This window comes from Xyrauchen texanus, chromosome 34 (genome assembly GCF_025860055.1).
Source record: "Xyrauchen texanus isolate HMW12.3.18 chromosome 34, RBS_HiC_50CHRs, whole genome shotgun sequence".
In the NCBI taxonomy this organism is placed as follows: Eukaryota; Metazoa; Chordata; class Actinopteri; order Cypriniformes; family Catostomidae; genus Xyrauchen; species Xyrauchen texanus.
The window spans coordinates 13,729,624-13,746,265 of record NC_068309.1 but is presented as its reverse complement, the minus strand read 5'-3'; the positions used below and the strand labels follow the sequence as shown (position 1 = coordinate 13,746,265).

Genomic DNA, 16,642 nt, shown 5'->3' with positions numbered 1-16,642 from the left:
AAATATATTTTAAATGGCATTTTAATTTTAATTATGGAGGTAAATTAATGTGGTGTGCAGCATTTTGTAGTCAATCTAGGTTTTAAAATGACATATATTAGTAAATAACATGAACAATAAAGAACAATACAATTCAGTTGAATTAACAATTCAATTGTTCCCTCTATTGAATTCTCCAATGCAGGAATTTTGCTGCAACTGGACTGCTCCAGAAGTTGACATAAAATAGTCATTGTAGGCCTCCCTAATCAAAAAAAGCTTCCCTTGATGGATGATTCCCACACTGAGGTAGATTATATACAGCTCCACAGGTACCTGAAACTACCACCCACTCTGACACTTGGTGTTGAGTTGATGGGTTGGCAGTTTTGATTATATAATTATGCAGGACACAAGTGGCCTTTATAACTGTGTCCACATTTTTTGAGGCTGCAACCTAATCCTCCTTTGGTACAATTCCAACTTGGAGGCAAGGATCCCAAACGAGTTTTCCACCACCATCCTGGCCCTTGATAGCCTAAAGTTGTGTATTTGTCCACCCTGGTCTAGGTCCTTTCCAGGGTAGGGGCGCATGATGTTCTGTGAATGTGGGAAGGCCTCATCAGCCACAATCACATGGGGGACTTGCTGTGGAGATCCAGGCAGTGGCCTTGGCTGAAGAATGGCCAGGGTGTCATTTTTAATTGCTTTCCCTGAGGCACATTGAGCAAAGATGCCCCTTTCATTGCTAGAACCATGGCCACCAATGCCAATTATGGTAAATCAATACATGTGGTCAACCAGGGCCATCAAGACAATGGAAAAACCACCGTTGTAGTAATAAAAGGTGGATCCAGAGTTTGATGGATGACCACATGCTTACCATTCAAAGTCCCAATGCAGTTGAGTTGCCACCTTTCCTGAAATCCAGTTGGAATTTTCAACCAATCATATTAAACCAACCCTTTGGAATGGGCATGCACTTGGGCTGCAACTTCTCCCAAATTGTGTCACACACAAGTCGAAAGTTTAAGTATATTTTTTGTATGAATCTCCTGTAGCTAAATACCTAAAAACAAACTAAACAATTTAAATGAAACAACATACCACTTCATATGATAAATTAGCCTGTATTTAAATAAGACATGATTTAAGTTTTCATTGCACTATAATTATATTACCTGATACATACTGCCAAATGGTATGAAGTGCTGATTGGTTTTATGAAATTTGTTGGGCTCTTGCTGATATTCTTTTTCATGATATCCAAGATACCATCAAACTGATGTTGACTCATACGAAAGTATGAATAAAATTTGTCTTCATAAGACAATAATTCTCTCAGTGGAGTGTTGCATTCTCCCAACTTTTCTCATCTCTGAAATATTTAATGTATCCATATTTGTCTGCTTTTATTTTGTTTTATTTGTGAAAGGTAGAGCAGTAGAGGTTATCCACATCCATTTTTTGGGTATTTCAGTATTCTCATATCAAACAGAACTTTATAGTTATCATTATAGTTCTTGGTGTAAACAGCCCTTTATTATTTCTACAAATCATCTGAGTTATTGGAGTTATTTTCCATCTGCTGGATCAGCCTGCACCAGTATTTTAGTACAGAAAAAAGGTTGCATACTACAAGCTTTAAGTCTTTACTCGATCATCGTTCCCATTCATCATAACAAATCCTTCCATCATTTAAACATGAAAAAATTGCCTAAAGAAATGTTAAGACACAGGTTTGACGTCATCTGTGATGTCAAATACCATGGGCTCTCATGTGTCTTGTGACTGACTGCGACATGCTAAAGCTCAGATGTATCTTTTGAATAAGATGTTATTGCCTTCACAGAGGCAAGGAGATTTTCATCAATTAAAACCAAAATTTTCACTCTTTTTCTCACACAAATTTATAGAAGGCTTCAGAAGACTTGAGGTGCGTCCCAAACTGCACACTTTGCTGCACTATGCTATGGCATTTTGTGTAGTAAGTAGTGCGAGTAGTATGTTTACGCTGAAAATGCAACAAAAAGAAGTGCACTTTAAGTACCCGGATGATGCACTTTTTCAACTGTCAAAATGGAGTGTGGAATGTTGGACACTTCATGCATTCAATGCACGCAGCTTACCGTAAATAGTGGAAGGGGCAGTTACCTGGCTGCGCTTGTGGTCTGACAAAACAGTTGTAAATATTGGAGAATATGACAACTAGCGAAACTTCTGGGAAGACAGCGCCTAACAAAAGTGGGTTAAACGCTTTCTTTAGGAATTCACTCATTTTGTTCACTTACTGCTGAGATATAGTGCACTAACTGTCAGGAATGATATAGGAAATAGTGAAGAGTGAACGTTTTCAGATACAGCCACACTTGTCGCGACGACTGCCTTGTGCACATCACAGGCGCGCGCCGTGCGCACCTCGCTGTCCTCGCATAGAAATGCTGTCTGTTCGCGCTCCAGTTGTCAATCACGCGAATGGCAGTAATTTACATTACATTGTGATTTCCCACAGGTGCCAACACTCACCACACTCACTGTCTCAGCCACGGTTTCCACAGACGTTGTTTGGCCACGCCCCATCACCACAAGCTTGTAGGCCCTGTCCCAAATGGCACACTCCGGACTTGTGGACTTCCTCAGAGTCCACACTTCGGTGACGTCATGTAGTGCAGACTTATAGGGCCCCTCGCGCAAGTCCACAAGGGCGCATTGAGAAGTATTTTTGGGACAGACTCGATCATGAAGCGTGGTTATTGTTGGACAGGAGCTGCAGGTTCGGTTCGGGGAAATATGTTGCCTATTGTTGTTGTTTTTACTATTGTGTTTGCGAGATGGCTTGCCATGCAGAGAAATCACATTTATACGCTCCGACGTCGTAGAAGACAAGATTATTTTTCATGCATACAAATGCTGATGTTATGCACGGAGGAAAGGGTAAGCAAGTAAATGTTATTGACTTTGTAGATAAACATAGGCCTATAACTTGTCAAAAGTCGTTAATGCATTAAGTCATATTATTTGATTTACTGTTTAATTTTCTTTTTGCTTTATATACATATATATATGTATTTTATATTTTTTATGTGTACCTTGTTTTTTTTATGTCGTTTTTAATTTACAGGTTTAAATATCCATACTTCACTTACATATGACTCAGTAAAGCCCTGCCATTCGGTTCTATATAATGAATCGTTATGCGATCAGCCTATATTCAGCGCGCTATTACTATGTTTGAGACATCAACCACTGGTCGATGACCATAATGTTTGTATAAACTGTAGGTAACAACTGGTAAAATGTACACAGTCATACAAACCATAATGATACTTACACTTAAATATTTTCTTCTCAGCCATGTTATCAATTGTCTGTGTCCGTGAGCGAAAGCGCTCTTCACACCAGTTGTCTGATTGGCCTTTCGCAAGGACTCCTGGGTACTTGAAGTGCGTGAAGCCTGGATCTATGCGGGCTTTGCGGAAGACCGCTTCAAGGGTACAAAGGGGGCGCTGCTGAGCACACTTCAGAGCGTTAAAATGCTAAATGGGACGGCCTACGGACTCGTAGACTCAGCGAGCACGCGCAATTTAAGTCCACGAGACCGAAAGTCCGCATGAAGTGCGCCATTTGGGACAGGGCCGTAGTCCAAAAACCTGGATGGGTTCCCTCTGGATTTTCCTATGGGTTTTTATAAAGGGGGGTTTGAACTCATGAGTAAAATAAGGTCTGTGGTAAACATTACTTGATGACATATGAATGTTTTGTTGTAAGCAAAAATGAGCCGCCGCATTATGCAGAACGGACCACAAAACGGCACCGCGATATACAGAAAATGACAGCGAATCCCCCGCTCAACAACTTTTGGATCAATCCAAAAGTTTGGGCCAGTTGCCATGTAAAATCCCGGGCCGGTTATGACCATTTTTAAAAGCTAAGCAATATTATACAAACGCCTCAGTGTAATACTTTAATACTAAGTAATAACGTACTCAGTGTAACGCATAAAAAACAAACATCCACTACGTAACCAAAATTCACTAAGCAGAGGTCCACTGCAGTCTGCTAGTGCTGCAGTCTAGCCACTTTATTACTCGAGCCGATTGGTCTGTGTTTTCCGTACACAGCGTCAATCCGTATTTGAACCTGGTTACCTAGCAACCATAGTCAACAATACACAAATCCAACGTGTACACAATCGCCGTCTACCTCTTTTAAGAGCAATAACCGTAGGCAACAGAAACACGGGTGAGTTTTTGCATTTTAATTACATATTTTCTGTTATTGTGCTGAATGGTGAAATTCTTTTAAAATAATTTCAAATCTAATTCCACAATTAAGATATAATGTGGCTATAACATCAGCAGCGTCATACGTCCATTCAAACTGAGGGGCGTATTGTCTCACTTTTCACTAATCACTCCAGTGAATGTTTCTCAGAGTGGGGTTGTTCTTTAGTCAATTGCTCCTTTAAAGAGATAGTTCACCTAAAAATGAAAATTCTCTCATAATTTGCTCACCATCGTGCCATCCCAGATGTGTAGGCCTATGCCTTTCTTTCTTTTGCTGAACACAAACTGAGATTTTTTAGAAGAATATTACAGCTCTGTAGAACTTCAGAACTTTGAAGGTTCAAAAAGCACACAAAGGCAACATAACAGTAACTAATATGACTCCAGTGGTTAAATCCATATCTTCAGAAGCGATATGATAAGTGTGGGTGAGAAAAAGATCAACATTTAAGTCCTTTTTTATTATCAGTCTCTACTTTCACTTTTGCATTCTTTTGTTTTTGGTGATTCACATTTTCTGTGCATATCTCCACCTTCTGATCAATAATTTATAATACTGATCTGAAAATGGAATGTCAAATACATGTAAATGATTTTTTAGGTGAACTATAACTACAAAAAAGCTATGGTCCTTTCCTACAGTTCATTAATCAAACATTGACCATGGCATGTTATCACACTATATGAGGTAAGTTTTCACAATGCGAACCTGTCATTAAAAATAAGGCTATAGGCTTTTATAGACTTATTAACAGCAAAATAATTATGATACAAAACGATATATGAAAATGCAAACAGGTTGAACATGGATTATAATATAGGTGACATTTGCCCAAATGTATTTCAGTGTGATAATAAAATATGATGATGTTGGAATTTAGTTTGAAGGATAGAATTCATAAAATATATCCTAATTTCCGACAGTCTTGAACTAGGTGTTTGAAACCAACATACTATGAGAGAAAACAAAAATGTGTGACTCCAAATATTATATTCACTGAGATAAAGCCCTTGTGACTATCCCTTTGAGACAACTAGCCATGGTCTACCTTAATTTATATTTTTGTTTATTCTGTATTGAACTACAATTATATTTTAGCATAGTCAGTTACATTAGGTGTTCACCAAGTGAGTCAGGGTGCCCCCTCAAAAAAACAAACAAACAAGCAAAACATTAAAAAACAAATGCTTATTTAATACAATGGTTATGTAACATTAGTGGAATGCTTAGGGTTACTGTGACTGTGCCCTCCTTGTTTTTATTTTATTTAAATTCTATTTTTGCTAGAGAAGTAAGCATGCCTCGTTCAGCTGCCAAGTCACTGGTCGAAAAGAGCCGCACTGATTCTGGTCCAGTTAGTGCCGGTCCACCCCCGACCCTGATCCAGTCTGTTGAGGCTGTAGACATTGTCCCGGGCTGCCTTACTGAAACTGCCTGGACCAGCATGCTCAAACAGGAGGAGGGTGAGGAGATGGTGGCGGATATTATAGCAGAACTGATGGAAGTTGTGATGGAAAGATGCTTTCAGGTGTATCTACAGAGACAGGTGAGCTGCTTCAGATGTCCTTTTCTTCAACTTGTGTTTTTGCCAGGCATCCCATTTGCCTTTTCCTTTGCCATTAATCTCAGTCTGTATAAAGTTTTAATATTTCCTTTGATACAAAATTCTGGTGAGCAATCATTATCAGTTGTTTGTAATATAGGGGGAAGTAACCCTATTAAGCCTATGTACCTTATAAAACCACTTAAATAAAAATTAAAAACCCAGAAAGCTAGAGAATAATTCATTGTTGCAGAGGAATTACACATAGTTTTTGGTATAATTTAACTTTTCATTTGGAGCCAAACAAATGTTTAGTTCTTGAGTTATTTGGGATTATGTGCTACCACTGTTCGGCGGCCATTTTAAAAGTTGCTCCAAAATTTCACTGCTTTTGATGACCAATCAATTAGCAATTTTTCTGGAGTCAGATGAACAAAAAGTAACTTATTTTGTCATTTTATGACAAAACATAACATGAGTGTTTAGATGAGAGATTAATCTTTGATTTATTACTCACTTTATTGGAAGGATGTTTACATTTCTATAAGAAAACATGTCAAACTTAGATTTGCTTAACTGAGTCACTTCCCCTACTTGACATCTCATGCTTATTTCTGGCTCTTTATTTAAAGGTGATGTAAGTGATTTTTAGCCATTCTACTTCCACCAGACTGAGTCGTTGGATTAGATACACAATCTCTTTCCAAATCCCGCACTCCAAAGATACCAAATTAACTTTATTGAGACCAACATCATGCAGAAACAGTTGTTAAAAACATGAGCGGCAAAATAGTGCCCTCAACTGACAACTGTTATGAACAACATGGCTTCAAAATGGCAGTAAGTCTCAATATTTTGCTGCAACTACAACACTATGAGAACATGCAAAATGATTGACAGGTCGAAAGCGTCATTGTCCGCGGACACATTTTTGTTTGCTGTATACAGTGTCTAGAGTTGTCATAGAGACAGGTGAGATATCTTACAACACTTATTTCAGTAATATCTCACAGGTAGTAGGAAACATTGTGCATACCTTGCCATGAAAAAAATCACTTACAGCACCTTTAACCTTTATTTTGTGTTCCAGTCATTATTTTCATCCAGTTAAAATTTAATTCCATGACTTTATGCACACAGGTCATCTGAATACACACATTTTTACAATGAAAAAGTTTTATGAGGCATTAATTTAGCTCATACAAAAACTCTCTGCCCTCAACCAGTTGATACCATTCTCGGTGTGGTGGGCACAGAATAACCTGGTGCAGACGCTTGAATGTATTTTCCTGGGGAGAGATGAGGGGGATGATCCAGAATGTGAACGCTATTGGCAAGAGGACTTAGAAGCTCAGCCTTGTGCTATTGATTCTTGGGCTGAGGGATGTGTGCCAGTGGTACATCAGAAATTAGCTCAGAATTAGCACAAAACATTATTGCAGGTAAGAAAAGGTGAGGCATGGGCACGAACCTATTATATCTTAGGTTCACATGATATACAAAACAGACTGAAGTGAAATGCTTATTGAACATAGTTCACAATGTTTGTGTGTGTGTGTGTAATTTAGTCTCAAGTCATTCCAAACCCAAATTACTTTCTTTCTTCCTTGTAACACAAAAGAGATGTTATGTAGAATGTTTGGGACTGACAGTTTTATTGCATCTTTCTCCCATACATTTAAAGTGAAACTTTTAAAGGAATAGTTCACCCAAAAATGAGAATTCTCTCATAATTTACTCACCCTCATACCATCCCGGACATGTATGGCTTTCTTTCTTTAGCAGAACACAAATTAAGATTTTCAGAAGAATATCTCAGCTATTTTGGTTCATACAGTGAAAGTGAATTGGTGCCAATATTTTGAAGCTCCAAATATCACATAAGTCAGCATAAACGTAATCCATATGACTCCAGTGTGAAACAGATAAATATTTAAATCCATTTTTACTATAAATTCTCCTCCCTGCTCAGTCAATCTCCACTTTAACTTTTGATTTCTTTTCTTGTGTTTTTGGTGATTCACATTCTTTATGCATACATCCCTACTGTGCAGAGAGAAGATTTTCTATCATGTTTCCATCAAAAGGGTCTTAAATATTGATCTAATTCTCACCCACACCTGTAAGATTGGTTCTGAAGACATTGATTTAACCACTGGAGTATGGATTACTTTTATGTTGCATTTATGTGCTTTGTGGAGCAAAACATTTTGGCACCCCCTTCACTTGCATTGTTAGGACCTACAGAGTTGAAATATTCTTCTAAAAATCTTAATATTTGTTCTGCAGAAGAAAGTCATACACATCTGGGAAGGCACGAGGTGAGTAAATGATGAGAGCATTTTCATTTTGGGTGAACTATCCCTTTAAGGCTTGCCATGTCTAACTTGAAATCCTGTATCATTTTCCTGCTAGAGAGATATTGTACATTTTTAAAACTGCTTACTGATTTGAAAAATTGTCATTTGTTAACCTTGAAAAATTATACAGAAGGGAATTAAACTGCATTTTTTGGACTACAAGAAAGTAAAATCTCATTAAAACATTTTTCACACTCACAAATATGTATATACATATATTTTTACATTTGTCTACCAACAGTGTATTTAAATGCATCACTGGAGATTTATGTCATTTTTTCATAAAGTTGTTAAAATTCACACAGTATAATTTGCACCTCATCTAAAATTCTGTATTGTGTGTAAAAAAATGCATTCTCCCTTGTCTTGTCCTGCTAATATTTTATATGTCATACATACAATATAACATAATATTTCCCCCCTTTTAAATAATTTGGCAAAATTACAGCTTTATTGGAAATGACACCCAATAAAAATATTGAGATATTTAGCTTAATGTTTCACTTTATTTATCACTTGCCTCATATTTCATCTCAAGCATGATCTTCACTACCACTTTTGTTAACTTCTTAACAACAAGTACACTAATCTCTGAAAAAACTTTATATGGAGCTATATTGTTTGGTGAAGTTTAAATGATGGCACAGCTGTGGGACAGTAGTCATTTTTTGAGAAATTTATAATTTTCACACAACAAATACTTAATGTATTAATAAATGTTGTATGTAATACTAAATGGTTTGTGTTTATTTCACTCTTTGTTTAGAATAACGTAGTTTTTATTTAATAATTTGTGTTTTTAAAATGGATTTTCATAGTTTGATATGAAAAGTACCAAAAATAAATCATGAATTCCTAAAAAGTTTTTAAGTCAGTTTTAATGTGGCCTGGTCGTGGAACAGATACTGTGTTTCAGAAGGGGCAAATTATTGGCCTGCAAGCAAAGCAAAGAAAACAACTAAAGAGATTGATGAAATCACTGGAATTGGGTTAAGAACTGTCCAATTAATTATTAAAACCTGGAAGGAGAGTGGTGAACCGTCAGCTTCACTGGAGAAATGTGGTCGGAAACAATCTTGAATAATCATGATAGGAGATCACTTAAACACTTGAAGTCACAACATAAAAAAACGATAGTTGAACTCACGGCTATGTTTAATAGTGAAAGTAAGACTATTTCCACATGCACAATGCAACCAGGATTGGGACTAAACAGCTGGGTGGCCACAAGAAATCCACTTGTTACTGAGGCTAATCTGAAAAAAAAAAAAAAAAAAATTAATTCAGTTTGCTAGGGAGCATAAAGATTGGACTGTGGAGTTATGTAAAAAGGTAATTTGGTCTGATGAGTCCAGAATTACCCTATTCCAAAGTGATGGGCACGTCAGGGTAAGAAGGGAAGCGAATAAAGTGATGCTCCCATCATGCATAGTGTCCACAAGTCTCTGGAGGCAGTGTTATGATCTGGGGTTGCTTCAATTGGTCAGGTATGGGCTCAGCAACATTATGCGGCCATACAGTAAGTCAGCTGACAACCTGAATAAACTGAATGACCAGGTTATCCCATCAATGGAGGCAGTGTGTATATATATATATATATATATATATATATATATATATATATATATACACACACACACACACACACACTGGCAGCCAAAAGTTTGGAAAATTGTACAGATTTAGCTGTTTCTGAAGGAAATTGGCACTTTAATTCATGAAAGTAGCATTCAACTGATCACAAAGTATAGTCAAGACATTAGTGATGTAAACAACAGCACCATCACTATTTGAAAAATATAATTTTTGATAAAAATCTAGACAGGCCCCATTTCCAGCAGCCACCACGCCAACACCTTATTCTTGAATAATCATGCTAAAATGATAATTTGGAACTAGAAAATCACTTGCCATTATATCAAACACTTCTGAAAGCTATTTGGTTCATTAAATGATGCTTGACATTGTCTTTGTGTTTGTTTTTGAGTTGCCCCATATGCAATAGACTGGCATGTATTAATGTCAATATTAGGACAAAAATGGCAAAAAAGAAACATCTTTCTCTAGAAACTCATCAATCATTGTTTTGAGGAATGAAGGCTATAAAATGCTTGAAATTACCTAAAGATTTAAGATTTCATAAAAAGGTGTAAACTACAGTCTTCAAATACAAAGGACAACTGGTTCTAACAATGACAGAAAGAGATGTGGAAGGCCAGATGTACAACTAAGCAAGAGGATAAGTACATCAGAGTCTCTAGTTTGAGAAATAGACACCTCACGTATCCTCAGCTGACAGCTTCATTGAATTCTACCTGCTCAACACCAGTTTCATGTACAACAGTAAAGAGAAGACTCAGGGGTGCAGGCCTTATGGGAAGAATTGCAAAGAAAAAGCCACTTTTGAAACAGAAAAACAAAAAGTAAAGTTTAGAGTGGACAAAGAAACACAGATATAGGACAAAATAACTGGAAAAGAGTGTTATATTTCTTAAACCCATTGAGCTTTTGTGGGATCAGCTAGACTGTTAGGTGCGTGAGAAGTGCCCGACAAGATAGCCACATCTATGGCAAGTGTTACAGGAAGCGTGGGTTGAAATGTCACCTGAGTATCTGGACAAAGTGACTGCTAGAATGCCACGTATCTGCAAAGCTGTCATTGCTGCGCATGGAGGATTTTTTGATGAGAACACTTTGAAGTAGTTTACAATGTTCTGAACATTTTTTCCCCCAAATTGTAATAGGAATTTTTCACGTTATTAATGCCTATACATTGTGATCAGTTTAATGCCACTTTGGTGAATAAAAGTACCAATTTCTTTCCATAAGAGCAAATTCCTAACTAATAAACTACAAATGCTAGAAAGTTACTTTTATCTTCATGATTTGTTATTGAGGTAGACATTGACGGACCTTATATACTGTATAAATTGTAATGGAGATAAAACGTGGCACTTGCAACACCAAGGTCATGGGTTTGATTCCTCAGGGAACGTATCGCTTGAATGCACTGGAATTTGCTTTGTATTAAAGTATGTGCTAAATGCATAAATGTAACTGAATCAAATATAAATGTTACTGACTGTCCACAATGTTTTGACAGAACTACACCAACTTCTCGTTCAGCTCCTGACCAACAAAATGATGCTGCCAAATTATCCAAAAATCCAGAGGAAGCCTTTCTTCATCAAAACCCCCACACATAAGCAAAGGAACTCAAAGCAAGCACATTTCTCATCCTCTCAGTCTATAATTGCCTCACTGCTTGCCAAACCCTTTTAAAACAGATGCAGAGAGAATTCCCAAAAGAGCTGAAAATTGGGAAAAGAGGATTTAACAGAGTAAAAATGCAAATTCAATACAAAAAAATTAAATAAAAAAATGTGTGCCTAAATGATTTGCATGCACAAGTAAGATTTGTGAAAGTGTAAAGGTGTAAATCAAGTTGCAAGCACAAGAAACAATTAGCAATAATTTAATGCTTTGCATACGTGTAATTCATGTGTTGTGAATCTGTAATTTCGTAATAACAAAAAGTAAACAAGTAAACTTGTTATGTATTTTCTGACGCTAACACTTTATCGGATTATTTCTGGAAAATATGCCACAAACACAAGTCATTTACACTTTTGCCGTAATTTGTTTTACACATACAGACTGATTCAATGCGGTCAATCCGTTTTGCTGTTCATGACCCCATTTTTTTTTGCTTGCATATCGCTGATTGGATGTTTGCAGTGTTTTTTTAGGCATGTTTAGGCCCAAAAACAGTGCACTTTATATGGCTCAGCGTCGTTCCTCTGGGTCAGAGCCATATAGAGAGAGAGTTGTGACAACGGAAGTTCTAAATGTTGATCGTCACGTGATTCAAGTAGACTTCAGATAGTTCCAGGAAGTGCTTTTCAAACTGTTAGAGTAGAGTGACAGAACTGCGATTTCTGGTAATTAGTAGTCAATAAATGCATTTATTTTATATATTTATGTAACACACCGACATATGTATGTAGCATGAGTATGTTGTTACAGCGATGTTGTTTTTTAAAGATCAAATCAGCTAATATTTGAGGATTAGTGTTCGCTTACCGTTATTTGCCTCAACTTATTTCAGGCTAGGGTTTCTGTTGCCTTTTTATGTTACCTCATGTTCATTGTTTTCACTAATCTCATGGTAACTAATGTCATATTTATGACTTTTCAGATAGTACAGAGACAGGCTGGTGACAGGTGATTTCCAGCTCGCACCGCACAATGGGTCAATGAACTATTAACTATTAGCAGCAGTTACGTAAATGTAAAATTTTGTGAAATGAAGCTTATTGTTTACAATTCTTACAATTCTATATATAGTAATATAATTATTTATGTATTATAAATATTATATATCTAATGTATAATTCTTACAATACTTATTCATATACACAATATATTCAGCTTTAAAACAACTTAAGCATACTCGTATATAAACTGCCGTTCAAAAGTAATGAGGCTGAAAATTCAGCTTGGCATCACAGGCGTAAATTACATTTTAAAATACATTAAAATAGAAAACAGTTATTTTAAATTGTAATAATATATTACGATATTTTGTTTTGTATTTTTATTCAAATAAATGCAATAACTATTTACAGCAATTCATGAATACATTTCTAATAAATTAAATGGCATGCCAAGCATTTTGTATGTGTCCTTTCTTTCATGTTGTCGTTGCGTAATCTTCACCATGGTTTGCTGTGCTGCATGGGGATGCTCCAATCGCTCAGAGAAAGGTGTGCGAATGTATGGCTTCCCCACTGACATGGAGAGGAGAAAAAAAATGGTTGGCTCAAGTCAGCAGGAGCAATCTAAATATAAATAAAAATTACAACAACAAAAAAATGTGTGAGGTATTTGCAAAGATTTTACAATTAATAGGGTGTTCGTTACTAACTTTATCCAGCTCCAATCCTTGCCTAATCTGTTAGTTATCCGATAACATCCCTTATCTCCTAATTTAATGAGTAATACTCAACTATAAGGTTTTAATTTACAAGTTATTTTTATTTAGATGTACTCATAATATACAGAATAAGATAATATTATTCTTTAAACGTCTCACCTTTAAAAGGGGGTCGCAAACGGTTTGTTCTACGGCGCGGCATGTGTTTGCTGCTACTTCCAGGAACTATTGAGAGGCTCCACGAGCCACCATTGCTGTAAAAAAAAACATTCCATTGGAGTCAATGGAGTTGTCGCAACTCTCTCTCTATATGGCTCTGCTCTGGGTATCTGTCCTCTCATAAATATTAAACTGAAATATTAATACATGAACACATGTTGGTTAATGGGAGAAAAATCATTGTGGGGGCCAGTTCCCCTCTGGCTAACATCATGAATATAATGCCAATTACTTATGTATAGTGCAAGTCACAGTTTTAAAATGATTAAACTTAGTAAGTGTTAAGGGACAGTGTTTAAACATATATTTTGTATGAACTGTAAGATTAAAGACTAATGTCTTTGAAGTCCATCCTATATTACAGTTTTTCTCAATTGCTAAAACACAATTTCTGAAACCTTGCTCCATTTTCTGAAAACATTAAACACAAAACCTCATCTTCAAGCACGATTTACAAAACCTCTGACTCCTCTTGCAAAATGAAACTTTCACCTCAAAACAGTTTTACCTGTGTTCAAAATCAAACACTGCTCTCAAAACAGTTTTACCTGTGTTCAAAATCAAACACTGCTCTCAAAACAGTTTTACCTGTGTTCAAAATCAAACACTGCTCTCAAATCATAAACAAAGTGATCAAAATGCTATACACTATCAAGTCAGTAAACAATACACCAAAAAATTTAAAACACATTGTTCAAAACATATAGTTCTCAGGGAGAACTACATTTTTAATCTCAAAACAAATTTCATATTTTTTCATTGTACAGTCTACAGCAGTGCACTGTACTACAGTATACGATACTCAAAGGGACACAAATGAAAGGAGTAAACGTGATCAATGTGCTTCTTGGCTTTGGCCTGGGTCAGGCCAAAGCAATTCGTCGACATCACAAGCAATATTGTCCCTCCTGAGGCAACGGGGGAAGAAGACTCTTGTGTCGTATCCAGCCCTGACATGATTCCTCACCAATATCACCACAGGCTAAATCCATGGCTTGCAGCAGATTTACTCTGGTGTAGGGTTGTCTATCATAAACTTTCCATCTCCAAGAGGAGAAAAACTCCTCAATCGGATTCAGGAAAGGCGAGTATGGAGGGAGGTACAAGTTCATAAACTGCCCATTGATGTTAAACCATTCCCTTACCTGAGCAGCTCGGTGGAAACTGACATTGTCCCACACTATCACATATGTGGGAATGGGATTCTCATTTAGCTCTTGACCCTGCTGCTCTTCAACCTGCTGTTGAAATAAAATATCTCTTAGATTGGCCATAAATCTTAGAAGGTGCTGGGTGTTATATGGCCCGAGTGTAACATGGTGATGTAGAACACCATGGTTGCTAATAGCAGCGCAGATTGTGACATTGCCACCTCGTTGACCAGGGACTTCAACAATGGCCCGCTGTCCAATCATGTTTCGGCCTCTCCTTCTCCTCTTCGTTAGATTGAAGCCAGCTTCATCGACAAAGATGAACTCATGGGGTCTGTCCAAGGATTCCAAGTCAAATATTGTCTGTGTAGAAATACAATATACTGTATTTAGAATTGTGTAAGTCGTACAGAGACAGTGATATACTGTAGAGTACAATTAGGCCTACTGTATGCACTTCTAATTCACATACATTGTATATACTGAAGAGTAATGTCATTCACATAGTATGTGTTAGTACTGTAGACAATCTGGATTACAGTAAATGTTTCTGAATGTCCACTTACTTGCACATACTGAGCTTGCAGTTCTTTCACCCTTGGTGAGTTGCGCTCAAAAGATACTCTGTATACTTGTTTCATTCGCATCCTGTTACGATGGAGGACACGGTCAATTGTGGAAATGCTCACACTGTCGATTCCCTGGAAGTGTGTGTTGTCTTGTATCACTCGTTCCTGGATTTCTCTGAGTCGTATTAAATTATCTTGAAGGACCATGCCCACTATAACGGCCTCTTGCTCAGGAGTGAATATAGCTGTCCTTCCACCTGCATGTGGCAGCCTTGCAATTCTAAAAAAAAGTAGATGTGCAGTTACAAAAAAATGCATGCAGTACTATACATACAGTAATGTAGTTTGCAAATGTCTATTGAAACAGTTGCATATAGTGTAGTACAGTAAATTTGCTATTACAAAAATACAGTAGTATACTGTACCTGTTCTCTTCTCTGAATGTCCTTACTATGGTGGACACAGAAAATCGGCTCAAATTGGGTTGCACTCTAAGTCCTGCTTCCCTCATTTTCAGTCCATGGACAAGAAAATGGTCTATGACTGTTGCTCGAATTTCATCAGATATTTCCACTCTTTGTCTTCCTCTTCCTCCTCCTTCTCCTCTTCCTCGCCCCCCTCCTCCTCCTCCTCCTCCTCCTCTTACTCTTTCTTGCCCTCCTCCTCCTCATCTTCCTCTTCCTCTTTCTTGCCCTCCTCCTCCTCCTCCTCCTCCTCTTCCTCTTTCTTGCCCTCCTCCTCCTCTTCCTCTTCCTCTTTCTTGCCCTCCTCCTCCTCCTCCTCTTCCTCTTCCTCTTTCTTGCCCTCCTCCTCCTCGTCGCCCACCTCGCATACGCACTCGTCCTCGTCCTCTCACATTGTTTCTTCTATCCATTCTCAGACTTTCTCCTTCCCACCTTCAACAACCTGTTTGCTCTCTGAACTGGCTTATATTGGTTGTGTCACATCATTTGAAACAGGTTGAATCAGTTTTGAGTGGTTGTGTTCAATCAAATGACATGTGTTCTCTATTTGTATTTGATTGTTGCCACTTGTGTTTACCAGTATGGATGACATGTGCATTAGAGTGCAGAATGTGTTTTGAGAATGAGAATGTGTTCAGAGTTTTGCTGAAAAGTCTAAGTGAGATCTGCAAATTGTGTTTTACCATGTGAAATTGTTTACGGTATTGACAACAGACTCCACAATTAGATAAATGAGTTCAGGCAACTGAGAACTTTGTTCAGCCAATGGATTTTAGTGTTTTAGCAATTGAGAAAAACTGTAACTGCAGAAGTTCACATACCTAGATGCAATTGTCCTTGTTAATTGGCTGATTAAGGGTTTTGTTGACAATTGATATTCTATGTATTCCATTTCAAGAGCGTAGTCCATCAATAGACCGAGGTGATGCAGGCAGAGATCAGTGAGGTGAATCACAGTTCAACCTGACTGGTAATTTCAGTGAGGTTCGGTGTGGTTCATCTTAAGTCCAAGGGTCAGACAATGGCATATGAAGTATCCCATGTCTTATGGTTGGAGTTGGCATCAGTTCATCCTCTGAAGTCTACCCTCTTTTTAGTATTTTTGACATAAACGGGAGATTTGAAATCAGTCTA

General features: G+C 37.3%; 2 protein-coding genes across 2 annotated transcripts; one reads left to right on the top strand and one right to left on the bottom strand.

Annotated features, from left to right (window-relative positions):
- The first annotated feature begins 4,155 nt into the window (after window positions 1–4,155).
- LOC127627992 (uncharacterized protein C2orf81 homolog) lies at window positions 4,156–8,852 on the top strand. The gene is made up of 3 exons (XM_052104628.1): window positions 4,156–4,221; window positions 5,554–5,812; window positions 7,036–8,852. The coding sequence occupies exons 2-3, from the start codon at window positions 5,564–5,566 to the stop codon at window positions 7,231–7,233; spliced, it is 447 nt and encodes a 148-aa protein (XP_051960588.1). The 5' UTR covers window positions 4,156–4,221; window positions 5,554–5,563; the 3' UTR covers window positions 7,234–8,852.
- A 4,897-nt stretch (window positions 8,853–13,749) lies between these two features.
- Window positions 13,750–15,598, bottom strand: LOC127627985 (uncharacterized). The gene is made up of 4 exons (XM_052104620.1): window positions 15,470–15,598; window positions 15,042–15,324; window positions 13,913–14,838; window positions 13,750–13,872 (listed from the first exon to the last, which is right to left on the bottom strand). Exons 1-3 carry the CDS (start codon window positions 15,553–15,555, stop codon window positions 14,212–14,214), a joined length of 996 nt encoding a protein of 331 aa, XP_051960580.1. The 5' UTR covers window positions 15,556–15,598; the 3' UTR covers window positions 13,750–13,872; window positions 13,913–14,211.
- Between the last annotated feature and the right edge of the window lie 1,044 nt (window positions 15,599–16,642).

What these genes read in the sequence shown, in the direction of transcription:
- LOC127627992 (XM_052104628.1), top strand. Translation starts at nt 5,564, where the DNA reads ATGCCTCGTTCAGCTGCCAAGTCACTGGTCGAAAAGAGCCGCACTGAT. An exon ending in AGGTGTATCTACAGAGACAG is followed by an intron (nt 5,813 to 7,035) that starts GTGAGCTGCTTC and finishes GCCCTCAACCAG; the next exon opens with TTGATACCATTCTCGGTGTG.
- LOC127627985 (XM_052104620.1), bottom strand. Translation starts at nt 15,555, where the DNA reads ATGAGGGAAGCAGGACTTAGAGTGCAACCCAATTTGAGCCGATTTTCT. An exon ending in ACATTCAGAGAAGAGAACAG is followed by an intron (nt 15,325 to 15,469) that starts GTACAGTATACT and finishes ACTTTTTTTTAG; the next exon opens with AATTGCAAGGCTGCCACATG. An exon ending in TGCAAGCTCAGTATGTGCAA is followed by an intron (nt 14,839 to 15,041) that starts GTAAGTGGACAT and finishes ATTTCTACACAG; the next exon opens with ACAATATTTGACTTGGAATC.